General features: G+C 38.4%; 1 protein-coding gene across 14 annotated transcripts in view; it reads right to left on the bottom strand.

The window, feature by feature from the left end:
• The window catches only part of TMEM131L (transmembrane 131 like), an 81,362-nt gene that overhangs the window by 6,827 nt on the left and 53,586 nt on the right, over positions 1-20,949 (bottom strand). For 9 of the 14 annotated variants that reach the window (XM_065062666.1, XM_065062664.1, XM_065062657.1 and 6 more), the window contains 15 exons: positions 19,283-19,400; positions 18,404-18,545; positions 17,298-17,407; positions 15,582-15,654; positions 13,298-13,440; positions 12,538-12,680; positions 12,031-12,217; positions 10,841-11,026; positions 9,095-9,244; positions 7,906-8,522; positions 5,388-5,539; positions 4,013-4,137; positions 2,373-2,530; positions 1,309-1,494; positions 324-402 (listed from right to left, as the gene is read on the bottom strand). In XM_065062666.1, the coding sequence (XP_064918738.1) occupies positions 324-402; positions 1,309-1,494; positions 2,373-2,530; positions 4,013-4,137; positions 5,388-5,539; positions 7,906-8,522; positions 9,095-9,244; positions 10,841-11,026; positions 12,031-12,217; positions 12,538-12,680; positions 13,298-13,440; positions 15,582-15,654; positions 17,298-17,407; positions 18,404-18,545; positions 19,283-19,400 (2,569 nt within the window). The remainder of the gene's footprint in view (positions 1-323; positions 403-1,308; positions 1,495-2,372; positions 2,531-4,012; positions 4,138-5,387; positions 5,540-7,905; positions 8,523-9,094; positions 9,245-10,840; positions 11,027-12,030; positions 12,218-12,537; positions 12,681-13,297; positions 13,441-15,581; positions 15,655-17,297; positions 17,408-18,403; positions 18,546-19,282; positions 19,401-20,949) is intronic. The other 5 variants (XM_065062656.1, XM_065062653.1, XM_065062663.1 and 2 more) reach the window with 1 other exon arrangement.

The following is a 20,949-nucleotide window of genomic DNA, read 5'->3' on the forward strand; positions in this document are numbered from 1 at the left end:
TTTTTTAAATAATTTTTACTTTGATACAACTGAGTGCTAATGGAAATGTAATAAGTTGCTAAGATCTGGACGAAATGAGAAGGGAAAAACAATTTCCTTTTTTCCCTGATTTTATATCATACTTGGAAGCATTTATCGTATTTCTCCAGCTTAATCCATTTTGCATGTATCATGTACTGAAGAAGATTCTCCTCCTTCCAGCTAGTAAGTATAATCAGATGATCACAAAAGAATAACAACAGGTAGGTATAATTTATCAAACTGAGACAAGATTTCAAGTTGATGGTGTTTAATGTCTTAGAGGTGTAGATTCAAATTTTTACCTGGTATTGCAGATGTTATGAGACAGATTTAAAGTGATAGGAGTTTCAGATGGAAAATCATTTTGTGAAATATTCTCTCCTAAAGAAAAGAATGACTGTGAAAATCAAAGATCCTAAAAAAAGAAGTATGCACAGAATATACATACACACAAATAGACTCATCAACGGTGTTAATCAAGTCTTCTCTCAGACTGGAGTATCATACAATTCATTATCTATTAGATCAGACGTTCAGATACACCATATACTATCTTTTGGTGATGTAAAGTTTTAAACATGCACAAATATACATGTAAGTACATGTACATTTTTAAATTATTCAAAACAACTTTTTTTCAGGTACTCAAGGCTGCTTTTAATTGTGCCACTTCAGCACTTTCTTTAAAATTTAGTTCTAGTGCTACATCAATCTGGACAGCGACGGTGGTGACAGGGTTTAGATTTTCAACTATTTCAATGATGTTCAGGCATTCAAAAAAATGCAGTAAATGAACCACAGTTCCCATTTCTCACAGTAGCCAAGTGGCCCAGATCTCCTGGCTACTTATGCCTCAAATACCGCCATCCAATCTCAGCATCTTCAGATCTGAGCTGCTTTCACACATTCCTCGTTTGCAGATTTCTTAAACAGCTATAACAAAAGGATTGTATTTTTAGGACAATCATGTGATGTAACAAATTCAAAGGCAGAAATTGCTTTGACTAGAGACTCTCAGTTATTCTGTCTTTCCATGAAAACTAACTGTGCAGCTTCCTCAGTGAGGAGCCTGACATTTTCTCTGCAGCCTGACAGCTCATCTTCATCTTCACAAAACTTATGGTGCTTTTTTTCAAGGACCAAGTTCTGTCAACCTCTCCTTATATTTCTGAGAGGTGCCCTATAAAAGGCAAGCTACGTGCTCCATGCCACAGTACCCCTTTCCATGCAGAAGGAAGGCTGAAACGCTGTCCACTACGGTGCAGAGGTGATATTTGCAGGACTTACGGGATGGAAGAAAATGCCTGGCAGCGATCATGGGCTTTTTATCTCCATCTGAACTGCTGGTGCTGCTCCAGCTACCCCAGCTCCCACGACTGGCACGAACACTTCCTGATGAACTTCCACAATCCGAACTTGAATCAGAACAAAACTTCTCCAAACACTTCTTTTTAGATCGTTGATAGAAGCTTTCTAAAGAAGTTGTGAAAAAAAACCAACCAAAACTCAACACATAACATCTAAGAGAGACTTTCAGCTGAAGATTCAGTGAAAAGTCATCTGAAACATGAAGTTACATGGATTCTCTGAATATCTTGATAACAGAACAGAAACTGTTAGCCTCAGGCTAAATGTGCCAGCCCCTACCATGAGGATCTTATGACCTACATGACATCCCCAGTGCAATGAATGCAAGTCAGGATACAATGCAGCTAGAGGCAATAGTTTCAAAGAGGGAGCCCATATAATTATTTGAAATATATGGTTAATATTTTAAACATGAAACATATCCTGGCCGTAGGAACATGCATACTAAAAGCAAGGACAAATGTTGCAAGTAATACATAAGCTGTATATTCGCTTTCTAATTATTCCATCAGGGAGGCAAAGAACAATCTTATAAACTGATACCCTTCTTCAGCCCTCCTCTTGCTAAAACCCAGGAAAAACACCTAATTACAATCCCAATGGAAAGGCAGGAAGCAGGTACCCAAGCTAGTGGTGGTTTTTAAAAATGACCTGCCTATTCTAAAGGTGGCGCTTGCAATAGAGTCGCTTCAGTTAACAGCGGCTGTAATTTGAACACGCAAGCAGACTGTCAGCCCTCGACCCAGGAATGATGGATTATGGCTTCAGAATGATTCATCTTGTGATCTGCGCCACCAACCAAGCCCGCAGAGAAAGCACACAGAGCCCTTTTGAAATGAGCACGTATTATTTCAGGCACTGCATCGCACCAGTCCTGCCGTCTTCGCATCAGGGTTTGATGGGGAGAGGAAGGAATACAGCTCTACTGCCACAAAACCCATGTTACATTTCTTCCCCCATTTAAGACAATTAAGTTTGCATACCTGTTTCTCCCTGTATAGACAAGCTCCCAGCTTTCTGGTCTGCTTTACAATTTTCCCCGTTACCCTGAGGACACCAGGCTCTTATTCCAATATTCGCTCTCAGTTCCGGCCTTTCAAATTCACTGCACATATGCTTCAACTCACTCGGCTCAGGGACCCTAATACAACCACACCCAAAGAAACACGTTTGCATTTTACATTTCAGCTGTATTTTTCCTTTTCAGGCATTAAACACTTCAGTTCAAATGGCTATTGAGGCAGGATATGGGGCAAGCAATCAGTTTAGGAGTCTTATTCCCCAACTTCACATAAACCTAGAAAAGCTTTCCCAAAATGCAATACCACACAGACTCCTACTTCTCGTGGGGGGAAGCAAAATAATGCATGTACGGTTAATTCCATTCTCTAACTTACTTGCAGAAGGCAATCAGATATTATAATGTACAAAGATCTAGATAAAGAGAAAACTGTGCCCTATGTCTAATTACAACTAGAACAAAACCATCATCTGAAGTAATCTTAAGGTTTTGCAAGTAAAACTGAAATATTTGTATCCAATATCATAATCAGAGAGTATTAAGGGAAAACAAAATTCAGCTGTCAAATTTCTAGAGGAAGAAAATGGTTACTTCTTAACTCAGAAAGCACCAACTGCTGAATCCGTCCAAGGAAGAGACACCATATTTCAGTATTTCACTTCCATTTTTTTATCTTTCCTACCTACAAAGGTGTGCATCCTGCAAAGATTTACAGATACACTGCTTTCCCATGCAATGAATAGTAATTTGTTTATAATGAGTTATAACAGGCCCTTCAGATTTACAATCTCCTTGTTAAGTTCACTGACCTCAACAGGACCACTTGTAACAAAAAAAATTAAGTCTGTGAAGGCTTTGTAGAATTGTGATCTTAATTCAGAGAGCTGGGAAACGGGAAGGAGAAGGATTTTCTCCTCATAAGTGTTTCTATTCTAGCAGCAGTTTATAATTGGTATTTTTAATCAACAACCCAAATAAATTAAAATAAATTTTAAAAGAAAGTATAAAATAATTAAAGAGTAGTTCGGTTGACTTTAGAAATGTAACAAACCTCGGGGCAGGGAGGAGGTAACTTCTTAAAGTGCTCTCAATATTCTTTTGAACCTAGTGCTACTCTAACCTTTTTAATCATTAAGGCAAAAATGCAAGCCCCTGTCTCTTTTCTAAACTACTAGAAGACAGCATTCCCTCAGTTACTCAATATAGCAGATAATTCTCCTGAAGGCTGAATAATTTCAACAATTTTGTTTTCCTTTTTTCACTGCAGAGAATACAAAACTGGATTTTACCCACACAATACACAGGAGGGTAAGCATACAAACTTCAGAGACAGCAAATTCCAGACTGTAACACAGAGTGACCACTGCTATGCAGAATGGGGTGTGTCTATATACATGCAGATTTACAAATGGAAATTTTTCTTTTGCTGGTGATACTTAGTACTGCACATTCTTAATAATAAAGGCTCAGGCCAGGATTAAAGTGTGTTTATTTAAATAGATAACACAATCCTGCTATTGTACTATGCAAAACTCAGAAAAAACCTATGAAAACATTAAATCATCTCTGGATTTCTTCATGATTTGGTGAGGCAATACATACCTTGTAGATATATTAACATTCTTCTTTTTATTTTTTCTAGATGTTCTATTTCTATTCCAATTCATATTTGGTACATTTCCTTCCTTCTTCTCCTGAGGTTTCTTCTTCCTATATGCATCTTCTTGCTAAATGTAAAAATACGAGCTGAGACAATACATACTTTAGAAAATGAAGTTACCTCAGTAAATGAACTCCATTGGATTTTTCTAGCTAAACTTCCCTGGACAAAATGACCTGACCCAAATGCATAGTTACTTCATGATTTAGTGCCTTTCCACAGCACATCCTCTTTCCAGCACCATCAACTTGACCAGCCTTTCCAAGACTCTGTCCTTCACGACACCAACAGATGATGAGAGAAAAATGTTTGAATTCCCAGTGTTAGTATTTTCCCCCTCATAGCATCTAGCTCTGACTTCCAGGGAAGTAAAAAAATAGTGGGAGGAGAAAAAGGAAAGCAGTCAATAAAATTCCCAATGTGCTAAAAACAAAAAACATCTGCCAGATTTATGATCAGTTTGTATGCAAGTTCAGCAGCAATAAATCCTCCCTTTCCTCAGCAGCTGGGGGGCTGGGGGCAGGCACTCATTTGAATTACAACTGAGGAAATTATGGGGTAATTTAACCAAGAAATAATAGTCATTTTTAAAAATGCAAAAAACAAACTGAGCACCATCAGCCACACATGGAGAGAAGGTTTTAACAACAGTTCCCAAAACAAGACTAGACCCTTTCTTTTCTGCTATATGTTCCTCAAACATGGTAAGCAATTCCTCTTTACACCTTTTTGCCATGGGATTCCTATCCAGCAGACAGGACACAAACATAACCCAAAATTCTTGAGTTTACTCATTACCTAATGAAGTTCTTTAAGTGTTTTACACTGCTTACAAGAAAGGTACGGTCTGTTAAGGGGCTTCTGCCTGCTGTATTCTCAAATGCAAATTTCTGATGCAAAGCCCTATATTTAGAGGTCAGGTCTGCAAACGAATGCGAATATGGCCATCTGGGGCACCTCTCCTCCAGAGTACATTCCCACATCATTGCTGTGGCTGATAGCTGGCATTAGATGCCAGCATGTTTGTGCCTGCCCTGACAATAACAAATATCATCTCTGGTTCTGATACAACCAATATCATAATACAACAGCTGTTTTAATTTTTACCAAAACTGTTCATCATTCTAAAAAGCAGCATTAGTATGTAGTAGATGTGGGACAACACATCTGTGCATTTCCTTATTCATCCAATTTACAGTGTGACTCTATGTAACAGCCCCCACATATACATACTTACCTATGTATGTGTATACAAATATAAATAAAACCCAAAAAGATCCTTTTAAACTTGAAAAGCAGAAAGATCACAATACAAACCTCAGAAGTAATCTCCTCTTTTGCGCAGCATGGAGTCTCTTCCTTAGGTCCCTTATTAATCTTTTTCTCTGTTGACGGCTTTAGGTTGATCTGCTTTTTTAAAGTCTCACAGTTTTCTGTTTCATCCCTGAGAGGCACTTGCTGGCTATTCCCTACAATTAAACAGAAACATCAGTTTACCTGGGAAGAGAATGGGCTCTCAGTCATAATCACAACATCATCTACCTTTCTTTAAAAACAGGCTTGTGCTCCTTTCCAAAACACTTGGAGACTAACTTCTAGGCTGATGATGCTGAAAATTTCCAAATCAACAGCTAATGCTGTATAAAAATTTCTTACAGCAGTTGCAAGAAGTAGATCTGTATTGATTCATGCTCATGGGCACACCAATCCCAGCACATCCATAAATTGCCCAAATCCTGCTCATCTTATCTGAATTTGAGCTATTTGGGGGCCATGGGTCCATAAGGTAGAATCTGAAGCCAGAGAACACTGGGCTAAAAAAAAAAAACCAAAAAAAAACAGGAAAAACCCCTGCAAGCTGAGTGGGGATTTTAATTGTCAAAAATGGGTAGATCTATATAAGGACAGTCTTTATTTGGTGTTTTATGTCTGTCTCTAAAGTGCCCTCTGTATTCACTATGAAGAAAAAGGGAAGTCATCCTTCCTTTAGGATGGGTTCTGCATGAAAAGTTCGTTTTCTTCAGAGTTTTGTGAGGAAGAATTATTCTTGTGTAACAAAAGCCAAGAGATGAAGAAAATGAAAGGAAGTCTGCCCCAGCAACCAGCTGAGTTGCCCAGTCGAGTCACAGTCCCCAAGCTGGACGGGACAGAATTAACTTCACCTCTGATCAGTTGCAGGTATCTCAAGATATCTCATTATCTCATTATCAAGATAGCTCATTATCTCATTGAACTGGTCTTCCCGAACATTTTTACGGTTTTCTATCTACCAACCAGCTACGACATCCCAGCTCTGACTCAGCCGCCCGCCGCTCCCTGGTGCAGGCACTCACGGTTCCTGCAAAAGGTGCCCATGTGAATGAAACACTAGGGGAGATACCAGGCAAGGGAGGCTGCCAGAACTCTAAAAAATGCTCTCTTGTTCTCCAGAATGCAAATATGAGAGTATCTGATGTCTTGATGACCCCCTGCTCACACAGAAACTGGTCTATAACTATAATCAAGATCCAAACACTGCAACATGGTACTTTTTAGACTTCATTTTTCCTACCAGACTTCTTGAAACACAGAAATACATCCCTGATAGTGCAGAAAACCACAACTGCTAATAAGACAAGGCAGCAGATTACCTTTACCACTAAATACAAGTAACTTTAAGTACTCCTGAGACACTGTCTCAAGGTGGAAGTTCTGCCGATGAAGATGTCTAGTGCCTCCCAATTGGTTTATGTATAACCATGATTTCCACAACCTGTACTTAGTTACTTTTTTGTGCACATAAATCCAGTTAAGATATAATTACTCATTTTTTTATTTCCCCCATCTGATTTCCTAGTTCAAAACAAATAACAAATACCACTCTGCAGTTTAGGAGCACATGAAGAATGTCAAAGTACTTTGCAAGTGTGAGTGAAATTATCCTGCCTCCACCTGAGACAGGACACTGGCACCCGCTGTATCTCACAGATAATGACGCAATGGGAAGCGACAGCCCCAGCGTAACAACTACACCCTGCAGTGGGGCCTGAAATCACTCTGTGCTGGCTCACTTACTAAATAAACTCTACCTCAGCTACAGCAAATGCCAGTCTTCAGCATTCAGCTGCTTTGCTGAGTGCCTAAGTAATGCCAAACTGCCAAAGGACACATCCTCCTCTCCTACTATGTTCTTGATTTTCCCCAGGTGCTCTTGGGCTGCTCTTAATATTCTGGGTTGTGAAGCTCAGAGGCAAGACTTCCCAGGCAGCTTAGTTCCACAATTAGAAAAACAACAACAAAACCACAAAAAAAACCCCACAACATAAAACCAAAACAACAGGATAAAAAAAATACAGCTATGCACTTACTAAAAGAAATGTTCATCTGCAGATTCCTACAAAATATAATTTCACAATACTCTGATGTCAGCTTTTGTTATTTTAGCTGGTTTTATCAAAAGTGTTCTGGATATCCAGTACTGAATATGCCTGCTTGGTGACTCTAAAAATCAGGCATCAGATTTTCAGTGTATCTGCAAATCACAAACTGGGATGTTTCTGAGTATTTGAAAAGGCCAATTTATATCTTATAAGCAGATCTAGAACATCAATTATTTTAACCATTAAAATGTTACAGCACAAGCCTGAAATCTGTAAACCAGGCAAATTTATGATTTATGAAACAACTTTTAATTCAAGCTGTTTCCTTAGGAATGTAAACAGATAAATCACAGTGAACACATAAGAAATACCACATCTCCTTGTCCCATGCAAAAGACAAAATCCTGTCACAGTGAACTCAACAGAAGATTTCACCCAATAATTTCAACTGATGGAAATGGCAAAAAAAAAATTACCACTATTTTTCCTAGAAATTTCTTGCAGTTCCGGCTGTTGCTGAGGTGAATTTCTGGACGAGTGACTTTCAGGTAGCTTCTTGGACATCTTCACAGGACAGAACTCCTGTTCTTTGAGCTCAACTAGATTTTCTGAAGTTTTAAGGTTAGTTTCCTTAGGAAACATACATGTTTGAAGATCTTCCTTCAGATCACACTCTGAAGAAGTATTTTTAATGAGAACTGTATTTTTCAGTGCACTTTCTTCTTTACCCAGAAAGTTTTCTGGAAGAGTTAAATTCTTGTTAACATTTATGCCATTTGCATATTTTAGCGTTACCCAGTTTTCACTGACAACATCAGTGCAAATGTCCTCTTTTGGTGCTGAGATTTGGTTCTCCGCAATCTGATTTTGTTTCTCATCAGTAGTTGCAATGGCACTGCCAGCTACTGTGTTTGGTTTCTGCTTACTGTAGTAAACTGAACATTTGTGTTTCTTCTGAGAGTGGCTGTAGGTCGCAGGACTTCTCTTCGCTGCATTCTGACTTCGGCTGGATGAAGTGCCTACAGACAGGAATCCCTTCCCTTTACCTTTATCTGAGGAACTATAGGAATCCATAAACGTCTTGCAGCTTCCTCTGGAGAGAAAAAAAAATAGTTGAGATTTGTCTTTATCTATGAAGCTATCATGAGTTGGTTTATGGGATATTTTTGTAAGAAAAGAAAGGGGAGTATATATTCACAAGCCATGGAACTGCATTAGGACTTCAACATAGCACACCAGCTAAGCACATTCTGATTTCAGTGGGAATTGAGCAAGACTCTAAGTATGTGCTTAGACATCAAACATATGCTTCAGTAAGCGTCTAATTGATCACCCAAGAGGGGCAGATTTTAGGACCATTAATGTACTTTCCATTCTTTTCATGGCTGCCACACATGGTGTATCCTCAACTTCTACCACACCATTTTTTACCCCAGGTACTACTGACAATATACAAGACTAATAAACCCCTGAGTTCCTCCATTTCGCTTTTGTGGAGAGGAATGTACACCACCACACTGAAAGCTCTCTCAAAGAGGTCGCCTGGAACACCATCTCCCCTAAACCAGCCCACGGCCACATCGAAATACAAACAGACAAAGCATCACTCCACAATAAACAGGGTACAAAATAAGGCAAATCAGAGTAAGAAAAAAGTATTTTTACTTGTAGGAATCAGAGCTGATTACGCCAACAGAGTTGCTGTTCTGCTGCGGTGAAGAACTAGGATTTGGCCTCTGTCTTGATTTCACGAACTCTGCTAGAATATACTGGGCTTGCTGGAAGGCTATCAGAATCACTCCAAGCAGGGACAAGCTGCCAAAGAGAACAACAGATATTGATATCTACAGTTTTCAGGAGTATTCAGTGAGAGAGTTAAAAAGCTTCTAACAAGATGCACTTTTCCAACATGTTGTTAGAAAATGCTAAGTAAGAAGACAGATGGGAAAACTCAAAATGCAGTTTAAAATAAGTAACAGTTGTAATGGTCTTTTTTTTTTTTTTCCTTTTTTTGCTTATAGCCCATGTTATTCTCTCAATAAAATAACTCAGCCATGAGCTTCACAATGAAAAAATCTAATAAAGAAAAACTCCATTCTAAAAAAGCTAATACTCAATTTGAAGATCAGTTAGAAGTAAGTCTCACTACAACAGAATGGCAATAACTCTTGACACCTATCAGTCTTCTGAGTAGTTTCTATTCATTTATGGTAGTTATGTCATTATTTTGATATTTATTTAATACTGTCTCTTTCTTTTCCTAGAGAAAATGCTGTCATAAAATGGGCTACAAATGCCACCATAATTCAGAACTAAAAATGAAGCTGAAAAACATCCTCTCTTTCTCTCTAGTGTATTAATTGCACCAAATATAAATTGACCAGAACAAAAATCTTTGTAATTTATCAAACCACCTTCTCAAACACGCAGTATAAATTTTATCAGCAGGAAAACAGAATGAGAAATTTCTGACTTTTAAGATCCCTGTAGTTTCCCTTCTGTTGCATCTAGAACCATGTAATATGGTCATTATTGTTGCTTCATTTGTGCTCTGACTCTTTCAGTGTCAAAAGAACAACGCAGGCATAACCACCGTGTGCATCGGGATCTCACTCAGGTATGCACCTGCATGGCTACTTATCACCTTCACATTCACATTCACTGTTTGTTGGCATGGGTGGTAGGAATTCAGAGGTGGTGTGATGAAAGCACTGGATGTCATCTGTGACAACATAACATTCAGTTCATACTAAGCAGTGTGAAACATTAGTAAAAAAAGACGAAAGAAGAACGTGTGTAGGAGCTCTTAGAAACAGTTTACCACGTGCAAGTAATGAGTCAGCTAACACAAGCCAAATCATCTTTCTGGGGCAGCCTGCTCAGCAGTGTGCCTAGCAAAAGCTAACAATAAACACAAGAATTTTTTAACAAGTGAAAGGAAGAAAGAAGTAGAAGGAAAAGCAGGTCCTCACTTTGCTGTCTGAAACTCCATACCTAAAATTCATGTGAATTTTCTGGAAATACTTCAAGATAATCTACTGGTCTCCTTGATTCCATTTAAGATGTTCAGATATTAATGCTACATGTGTGTCTCTACTGCAAGGGGAGTAAGTCTCCGAGCAGGGAGAATATGCACTGGGTATTCCTGTGGGGGTATTCTAGCCTCTTTCTTTGCAGCCTTAACATGGAATTTTATCAGGAGGAGCAGCAAGAAATGCTTGACAATTTCATCACCAGCTACCGCATCACACCTAAGCTGTCACAGCCAGCTGGCAGGACTCTTGGGAGACAGATGCAGTAGAGATGTAGGCGCTATCACCACTAAAAAAAATTAACACGAGGCAAAAGCGCTTGCTGACCTTTCACTGGCAGGTGCCTTTCAGACTGGTGCAGGGGCCCTGAAAGCATTACCTTACGAAGAGGACAGTGAGTCTCCAGAAAGACTCTTCCCAGCTGGGTCCTGGCACCACATCTGCACACAGCGGTAAAAGATGGTGAGGAAGAGTCACGTTGAGTGTGAACTGGAACTCCAAATCAGCAGCAGTCACCAGCGTAAGCTCCCGGATTACCCATGAAGATGTAAAGTCAGGAGTGAATCTGCCAGGAAAAGCAGACAGAGCTGGTGTTGTTTTTCCATTATCGGGCTGAATTTAATTTTCTGAAGTCACACTGATACCAAAAAATACAAAGTAAAAAGTGGCCACTGTCTGCTTAGACTACACAGATGGCATTGGCACCTAAGAGAAGTAAGACTTTGAGGTCATTTTCAAGCAGTAAAATACATGTTTTTATTGTGATTCTTCACAATAGTCTTGCTAGTGTGGCTCATTTTTCTTTTCTCAAGGAGGTGCACATGATCAGTTCATGTTAACCAAAACACTCTTTACCAAAAGCACAGCTGTCAAACATTCAGGCACCATTATGTCAGAAAGGGCTGGGTACTAGGATAAGTCTAGAACAAGGCTGGAAAGACAGGGAAATCAGTAGAAGACATCAGATTTGTCTCTTCTTCTGCTTATTTCCCCGGCCCATATCATGGTGCTATTTGACTGCCATGGGTACTGCTTGAAGGTATGACTTGCCTTTCCAATCAGTAGAGGTGATACTCGCTGTATATGAAACCACAGCTAGTGTGATACAGTAACATTAACTATACTTACATTTCAGTCATGACTAACTCAACAGGATTTTTAAAAGAAATCAGTTTTAGACTATGTGTAATGTTAGGAAAACATGACTGGATTGTGGCCAGGTTACTTGAAACAAGCTAGAGAATAAACATCAAACTAAAAGAAAGCCAGTGGAGAGAATTTCTTATTCTTTTATTGTGACGACTCTTTTGTTTTAATATATTAGTTCATAATGCATTGATAAAAGCATGTATACTGCTTCTGAAAAATAAAGGAGTCTTATAAAGAAAATCTACTGTATTATCAATTTGTTAGTACTACCCTTACTGAGAAGGAGAAATGCTTATGAAATTTATATTCAAAGCTCACCAAATTCTGTGTGGGGGTGTGCTACTGGAGGGTCTGTTACTGAAATTTATTATTTCAAATTTCCACTTAAGTTAATTTGTCAGCAAATTTGTCAGTGCTTACACAATGCTGATCTCTCGTGATGAGTTCTGAGCCAGGAAAAATTCCTGACAGTCTAACACTTCAAATCCATATCCTTGGCAACTGTATCCATTGATTTTCATTGATGAAATCGTTATAGGAAGAGGCCCAATGTTCTCCACTTTGAAGTTCTTCGTAATGGATAGAATTTGCTTGCTGTCTTTCAGTTCTTAAAGAAAAAAAAAATCATAGTGTTTAAAAATTACGTTCTCACGTTTATAAAGAAACTGCGATTTTTACTTTTAATCTAATAAAAATTCAGAAGTGACCAACATTTTAAGACAGACTGTTTTGCAGTAGTGTATTTCTAGATTTGTAACTATCCTCAGTCACCATCTTGAGAAAACAGAATCTACACTTCTCATGACCAAGCTCTTCAGCTCTTTCTATTTCAACGTTCTCTTTCCTTAACATTACTGTAGCATATCAGTATCACTATGGAGTAACACAGCCAGCTACAAAATCAGAGACTTGTTTCTTCCTACTCACGTCGTCTGCAGTCCATTAGTGTAGCTTCTGGCACCTTGAATCGAAGAGATCCTCCTGCACCAGGCAGTCTTCCCCCTACTTTGAGCAATTCTTTGGCTCCAAAGCCTTCTACACTGACCACATCCAGAACAGTCAAGTTGTTTCTGCCATAATATAAAAACCAAGCAGTCAGCCACTACAACAAATAAAGTTTGAAAAATCATGGATTTGCTATCTAGGTGCCAATCCAAGACAAGTGTTTCAGTAATAGAACCAGTGGCCACACCTGGATACATTTCTCCTGAGTAAAGATAGTATCACTCTGGAACCAGTCACCAGTGAAGGACAAGCTCTGTGGTCACTGCCACTGGATAACAACAGTGCCACCTACTAAAAATGGTTGCTTCTTCCATAAACTCTCTTTTCCTCTAGAGATAACCAACATGTGGCTGCACATTAGACTCAATGGATACTCAAATCCTATCATTATGGAATTAAGTTGAAAACAGCAAAGCCACCCAATGTGTTGCTTCCTTAACTCAAAAATTGCCTTAGTACATTCACATGCATTTTACAAAACCACTGATCACACATCGAGGGAAAAAAAAAAGGTTCTATCTTTTAATGACTGATCCAGAAGGCACAAAGACTTTTAAAGCAATTTTTATTAAACTGGAGGTATTCTGACTTTCAAATTTTGGCCATTTGTCTTTGCTCCAGGATTTGGCAAATTCATTTTTACATTGAGTTGGTCGATTCTCACAACTGAAACCTGGCTTACCTGATTAAAATAAGGGAAGCTACTCTTTTGTAGTCAGTTGGCGTAAAAATTACACCAACTTTTCTGGTCTCCAGTGGCTGCAAACTTAACCAAAGCAGCTCAGAACTGCATTTCTTATTGACAAGATCCTCTTGATGTGGATTCTGTTAAACAAAAACGCACTTCTTAGTCACAGAAAACATATGTGTTTCAAGTTCTGAATAAAGAAAGCACCACATCTTTACTTAGCACCACGTAAGATATTTTTGGCAAGGTGCAATAACCGCTAACTAACTTGTTATACAAAAGCCTTTCAATTTGACAACATAGCACATCAGATAATGTTGTTTATTTGGGCAAGAGTTCATATTACTGCATTTATTATTATGAGGAATGTATTACTTCATTTTTTAAAAAAGCTTTTATTTGCTCAGATGGAAAATAAATTACATAGTATCTTTCATATTCAAGAAATCCTGAAAGGCTTCATAACACAAGGAGATCTGACAGTATACCGATTGCATGGGGAAATGCGATAACCATTACACCCTCAGCATAAGACTTGCTACTTGATTTAAGTGAGAAAGGGACTGTTGGCAATTATGTTGATCATTGAGTCACTAGAAGCAAGCCAAAGTGAACTCCCCATCATATTAATTGAAGATCACATCTACCAGAAGTTCACTAAGTCTGGAAATAATGTAAATTTTTCTAATTGTTTTTCCAATACTGCTGTTTATTATATTTCCCATTTAAAAAATAGCCCTAAAACTTTCTAAAGTCTAAAAACAGTTCCAGAATACTAGAACTGGGGTCTCCTCTTAGAAAGGGGCGATCAGACACCTATAGCAGTCATAACAACCATAAATGTTACAAAATGGGCTCTTGGCTTGGATGCTTTTCAATTCATGGCTGTTATACTAATGGCTTTCCCAATCTCTTCCAGTCCAAAATGCTTTTATTCTTAGTCTATTATACAAAAAAAAAAAAAAAAAATTAAAAAAGATTTCAGAACCTGCATTTAACAGTCAATATTTATTAAAAGCAAACCACGTACTGCATTTGCAAACTTCACCCTGTCAGTCTCAACAAAAACACACGTGCACGTAGATATGGGCCTAACAATTCATTACACATGTATATAAAGTGACTAGGGAAATGATGACAAATTCAAAAATGTAAATATTAACAACTGGTGATTTGGTTAACAAGCCAAGACCCATCTCATACGTGCTGAATACCTATCTAACCATACATGTTCCCCCTAGCTCTTCAAGTGTTTAATGAAAAACAGATATTACACATACTGATGTTAACATCTACCACTATTTTTCCATTTGGTCTAAAGAATGGTGTATGGGACTGTGGAAATTCATTCCTACCCACGTACTAGTGGAACTACCCTCTCTTTTTCAGCATGTGCCTACAGGCTAGGACTTATGAACTGCTGTCTCGTCTCTTTTACAACAACTCTTACAATCGTTGCCAGAAAGGAAAGGTCAGCTTTGATTAGTGTAGCAAACAGTCTTTTCTTTTTATAAGGTACTAATCTTTCATTAAGGTCTTGAAGCATAATGCAGAAACACATATCTACAAAGGACATTAAAGATGTGGCTACAGCATGCGCAAAGAGGAAGGAAAATATGTCAATCCTCAGCTTTGGCACAAATTGAAGCCTAAGAAGAAATTCTCCGGGTACCCTGGACAGTATTCTGGTCATCAGAACAAGCCAACATCCCCAGTACAGCATCTTCTCTATTTCTGTCATCCATGACAAAACACATCTCAGCACTGGTGTGACACAGTCAAGTGTTACTACACTCAAGTTAAAAATGAGGCATTGGGAACCCAAGAGCACCATGACATTCCAACCTGAACGTGGGAGTTGCAATGAGACTGAGGTGAAGCATAGAAATGCAGCCTTCACCTCCCTTGAACTATTGGACAGTATTTCCCCCTACTGAAAAAATGACCACCCAACTCCTAGCATTACCAACTCAAAAGCCTGACGCTTCATGGTCAACCTGGGGATAAATCTAAGTCCCGGCACGGCACACAAACTGTGGCCTCTTCAAAACGTATGCACAGGCACGCAGGCACGCACATACTCCCACCCTATAGTTGTTTTCAAAACAGACTCAACTCTGAAAAAAAAGTTAACTGCAAAGATACCAGCCTTACAGACAATCAAGAAAACATCACTAAATCACTTTGAATAGGACTTGGGAACAACTCAGATGTAGTGTAGCTAGAAGAGGCTTTTTCTAGCATGTCAGACCACTTTCATCAGAATTTGCCATCTTACCCTGTGAGAACATTCATCCATGAGCCTGAATTCAGTGGTTGTGAAATTAATAGCTCGTACGTTTATGCCGAACCTATAAAAACAAAACAAAACAAAAAATTAAGTACTTCAAACCTAGTCTGTCAATGACTTATTTACTTATTCTAAGTCTACATTGACTTATTTTCACATGCTGGTATTTATTCTTAAGTGAAGAATATTTTTGCAATTGCATTTTGGCAGATGTGAAATACAAATAATGTAGCTCTGCATTTCAACAGAATACAATACAACAGAATACACTACAAATCAACTTTATGTGGATTCCACACATTTGGAAAACAAACAAATGGTTGGGCATATTAGATCTCTCAGCATACAATATTGCAAAATACCACAATCAAGAAATACAATTTCTAAGCCACAGAAACACAAATGCCCCAAAGCTGCTTCTGTCCACATAACTGTTAAGAAATAATCATTATCAAGTCTCATTAATTTACTCAAATATCCCTCTTTCTGCTCATGATTTGTTTGGGACAAATTCCTATTTTCTTTCACATACTTTTCAAATTGAATTCACTTACTTGCCTGAGAGTAATTAAAAGCATTTGACATCAACGTATTAAAAATATACATAAGAAAACCAATAGGTAAAATTTAGATTATAGAGGACTAACGGACCTCCAGCCACCGAACTGGAAATTCACTAGTCGTAACTTTCTATGATATTAGCTTAAAAAGAATCAGTTAGTGGCTGTGATTTCTGGTAAACCTAGAAGATCTACAGAAATGAAAGAAACCACTAGAAAGAGTCTACATGGAAATTATATTTAGTGTGGAAACAGATGTAGTTATTAATGTGAAAAAATATATATACAAATGTATATATTTATATGCACATACACATATGTGTGTAAAGAAATGAGGTTAAGGAAGCAATTACACAGGGATTTAGACCCCAAATAAGCAAGTTACACATGTGAGTAGTCTCACTGGTTCCAACCAATAGTCCTTCCAACTACACAGCTTTTCTAATTTGAGTGACAGCCAGGGCCCATTTTGGTGAGCTTCAGTGCACCTCACCATGCCCCTTCATGCTGTTCATCTAACTCATATCTAGATTTCTCATTAGAGCTTCTCAGTTCTAAAACAAAGTTCAAAACAATGTAGAAATGCTTCCTCAGCTGGCCCTAAACATTTGTGGTGGGGTTCCTGGCTCTGGAACTGAATTTTTCTTCCTGCCTCCTGTTTCCTCTCCTTCAACCAGGGTTTTTATCTAAGAAAAAGTTAAGGAGGAAACTTTTTCTGGTAGGAAGGTTCAATTACTTTCCTCCTCACTGATGAGACTCCAGACTCTGTAGGCTTCCCAAGCAGTCTTGCAGGGAGAGGCACATGCCCAATTCTGCAAGTTGCTCCCCTCACCTGGGCAACTTGTACAAGCTTGCCCTAAGCCTCAGATCTTAGAAGACAACCAATTTTAGTTTACCTCTGGCTGACATAAGCTTGCTGAAAACAGGCTCAATTTGGTTTTATCAATGACCAGGTAAATTACAAAGTCATGTGTCATATAGGGAGCTGCTCTGAACACAGTATCTTCCAAAATGGGTCAGACTATTGTCCCCACTTAAGTTATGCTTTGAAAAATTAAAACAAACAATGAGGAACAATCATAAGGCATGGTGAATACAACTTTTAAAAGGGAAAGCAGTATCCTGAGATAGTTATACTCATTACCATTTGTTGAGCAGACTCAGTGAAGCTTGGGGGTCAGGGTAGTAAGAAAGAGGCAGAAGCTGCAACGTAACTGGGAAGGATGAAGGGTTTCTTAGTACGAAATATTTTACCTAAACAGTTTGGAGGGGAAAAGAAGAAGTTAAAAACTACACACTTGAGAACTGGAAGGTAAAATAATTCAGTACTGGCAATATGAACTGCATTTTCAAGGGACTTCAACCTGGCTTCTGTCTCAATGAAGTATAATCTTATGTGCACAAAACTGCATGGAACAAGAGGACATGTTAACACAATACCATCATTTGCCAAAACAGCTGAGATTGCAGGAAGAATTGCATGTGCAAACATACAGAACTCTCCCACCCCCCAAATGAGCCTTTCATTCAGATTTTGATTTACACAGGCAGACATAAACAAAGCTCTTCAGAGAAGAAGGTGAAGCTAGTGAGGTGCCACCCTTTCTTACAGAAGTCTGAGTGCAAGCAGGTTATACACATTACTATAATCAAATGGCACAAATGGAATATTAAGGTAATTCACAATATGTGCATATGAAAATTATCTCCGTATGACTGGTTCTGGCCCAGACTAGGTTAGTAGTGATGAAAATCTGACAAACGAGAAAGACACAACTGTCAGTGTGGCTGGAAGACACATTGCTCTGCTGATCTCTCCATTGTTGTAACTCACACAAATGTCTTACGCACTTCTGCTACAGAAGGCAGTGGCTTGAGGATGGCCATCCCGTAACCACATGCATCGTTAATGGCAGTACATCCTATCCATAGTCCCTTGTTCAATTATTTTACCACAAGCATGTAACATATGCAATGATGCAAAGAAAGCTTTAACAACCACCAATTGTCAGTTAAGACCTACACTGCTTTACTCCTTTCCTTGCATTAAAACATTACAACTAGGTAGCTAGAGAACTTCGGAAAGAGACAAAAGGACTGAAACCAGGTGTCTTAAATTAGACTTCAAAATACTGATCTATGAGCAGTATGAAAACACTAAGCATCACCAAATATCAGCCGCAGACTTCATTATTTAAACAAGCTAAACACGTATCAACTCAGAAAAAGTGTAACAACCACCATCCTCACCATGCTACTTTTAAGCGCAGTGGCACTGAAGTTGAGCATAAGGCCAGGCTCTGCAGTCAATCGTGGCAAGAAAAAGGCAAAGGACTCCTCTTCAGGCTTCTTCTGGTAAATAAAGCGAGCTGATCCTAAAATACTTCGCCTGCTTTATTGGCAAAACCAGAACGCATTGTTAATTTTGTTTTCTTTTTTCTTTCAAACAGTGAACAAAAAAAGTTATGATTCTCCAGGACTACATCAACTAATTTTTCATTGAAAATGTTCCTCAGAAAAAAAAAGCTGTAGTCTAGTCATAGAAAATCAGCATAACTTATGTGCACTCCTTTAGTCTCTGCCACCTGCAACACAACTCTGGTTTTCACAGCTTTAAGTCCTCATTCAGGAAAGGAGCTGATATCACTGATGCAGCACCTCTACAAGAATTGCTCAGTCACAGTGACTGCTTCCTTACCAACATCCCCAGTATGCAGTATCCATTAAGTCGGGAACTACAAACCTTAAAACCTGTTCAAAGACCCTGATCCTGAAAAGACTGCTACACAATCTGTTGATGAAAGACTCGTGCAAATCCATCCATGATCTGGTGAAACATGCTCTGACTGCTTTCACACCAGGAAGCTGTGGTGGGGTTATAATAGTCAGAACACTATTTACATTCTGAAGCTTGGGCATCTAAACTGTATATTTATTATTGGCAGTGCCTTGAAATGGGAGGTGGGGTGCCTGGGGTGCTCTGAAACTCCAGGTGCTTCAAGACAATTAACTTAAGTGCAGAAAGGTAAAAAATGTTTGTTCTAATTAGGAACACTTCAGAAGAAAAATATTCTTTCTTACAACAGTGTATTAGCTTGAACTAAGAGCTGCAACAGATTCTGTACAGACCTGCAGGCTTCACCACGTCTTATTTTTTGCCATCTTTCGTAAAGTTCAGTTGCAAGCTCAGAATCCACATCCCAGGCAGAACGGTCCAGGGAGAGACTCTTCTGCCAAAGCAGATTTGCTAAAACGATAACAGATTTTTCATATTTTACAGAGATAACTTTTACTTCTTCCATCCATCTACTTTTGTACACAAGTAACCAGTATCTGCAACAGGTTTTGACACAAAAATAAAAAAAAGACAACCCACTTTTTCCCTTCAAAGCAAGCATATGTGAGGGTATACATATTATTGTCATTATCTGATTTGCTTCAAAAAATACATCCGCAAACCCACAGTAATTCTACATGTAAACAAAAGTATGGGTATTGCACAGGCTTTGGATGCTCCAGTAAGCCCTATTACTGTTGCTATTTCTGATAGATGCCACTCAAAAGTCATTATGTTATCAGTAGCCTTTACACAGAACTCTCCACTGATGCCAATAAAGTATCAAGACCATATTCTACTCTGCACATAGTGGTACAAAATTATAATATCACAGCACAGCAGGGAGCAAAACAAATTCCACAGTTCACCAGAAATGGTGTTTTCATTTCAGCTTCTCTTTTGAGGTGCTGGTACTTTTCTCAAATTCTTCTCAAGATAAAATTGTAAAGCTTTGTATCAGTCCTAAATTAATGCCTTTTATAAAGTTTGGCTCATTGGTTCAAGCATTTTCAAATATCAGAAAGGACTTAGGAAAGCAAATTTCTTTTGGAAGGAAAAAAAAAATACTTATTTTGAAAGTACATGTACTTTATTTTACAGTCCTTAGTATTTAAAGTAATTAATTGATGATGACTGGAATAATCCAGCTACAAGTTCTTTAGGCCAGTATTTTCAGGCTTCTGCACTAGACTTTTCTATTTAACAAGTACTAGTATCCTGTTTAGAAGGTAGAACACACTATGTGTAGTAGTAAAACGAAAAGAAAGTTAGCAATGAGAACTAGATGTATCAGCAACATTCCTTTTTTATACATCAAAAAAAGCCCCAAAAGCCAAACACTTGCTTCTAAGATATGTAGCTAAGTGTGCATATGTATCAGTAATTCTTCAAGCCATGTGATTCCATGTCACCTCAATTCTCTTTTTTACTGACTACTACTGCCTTCTCTTATCCTCACATAAAAACACATTTTAGGAAAGCATCATCTTGAAAACATATTCAGGAGAGGACTCAAACATTTACAGCCTACGGTACACAGCTGCCTACTGAAATTCCTTACTGAGCAGAGGTTAAAAAAAACCCCACTATTGTGAATCAGCTTTCATCAGACTTGACATTCTTCAGGCAGTATCATGGCTATGTAATACCTAACACTTCATTTTAGCCACAGACTTAAAACAGCTCCCATATCTGGAGATAAATTCCTCACTTTCAAAAAGTATGAGACCCTTCTTTCTGTTTCACATGATGCAGCATTAATGATGCTGTTTTATAAGCCTGATAAATGGTGTTTTGCAGGTATCTATGAAATTATTGCTTTGAGAAACAGCTATAGAGAAGGCCTTCAAATTTAACCCTGATTAATGGCAGGATATTGGTCAACATTTATTTTTCATTTTTCATCAAAGACCTCCCACATCTGGACCCAGATTATGCACATTTTCTAATCACTTTGAGC

This window comes from Columba livia, chromosome 4, assembly GCF_036013475.1.
Source record: "Columba livia isolate bColLiv1 breed racing homer chromosome 4, bColLiv1.pat.W.v2, whole genome shotgun sequence".
NCBI lineage: Eukaryota > Metazoa > Chordata > Aves > Columbiformes > Columbidae > Columba > Columba livia.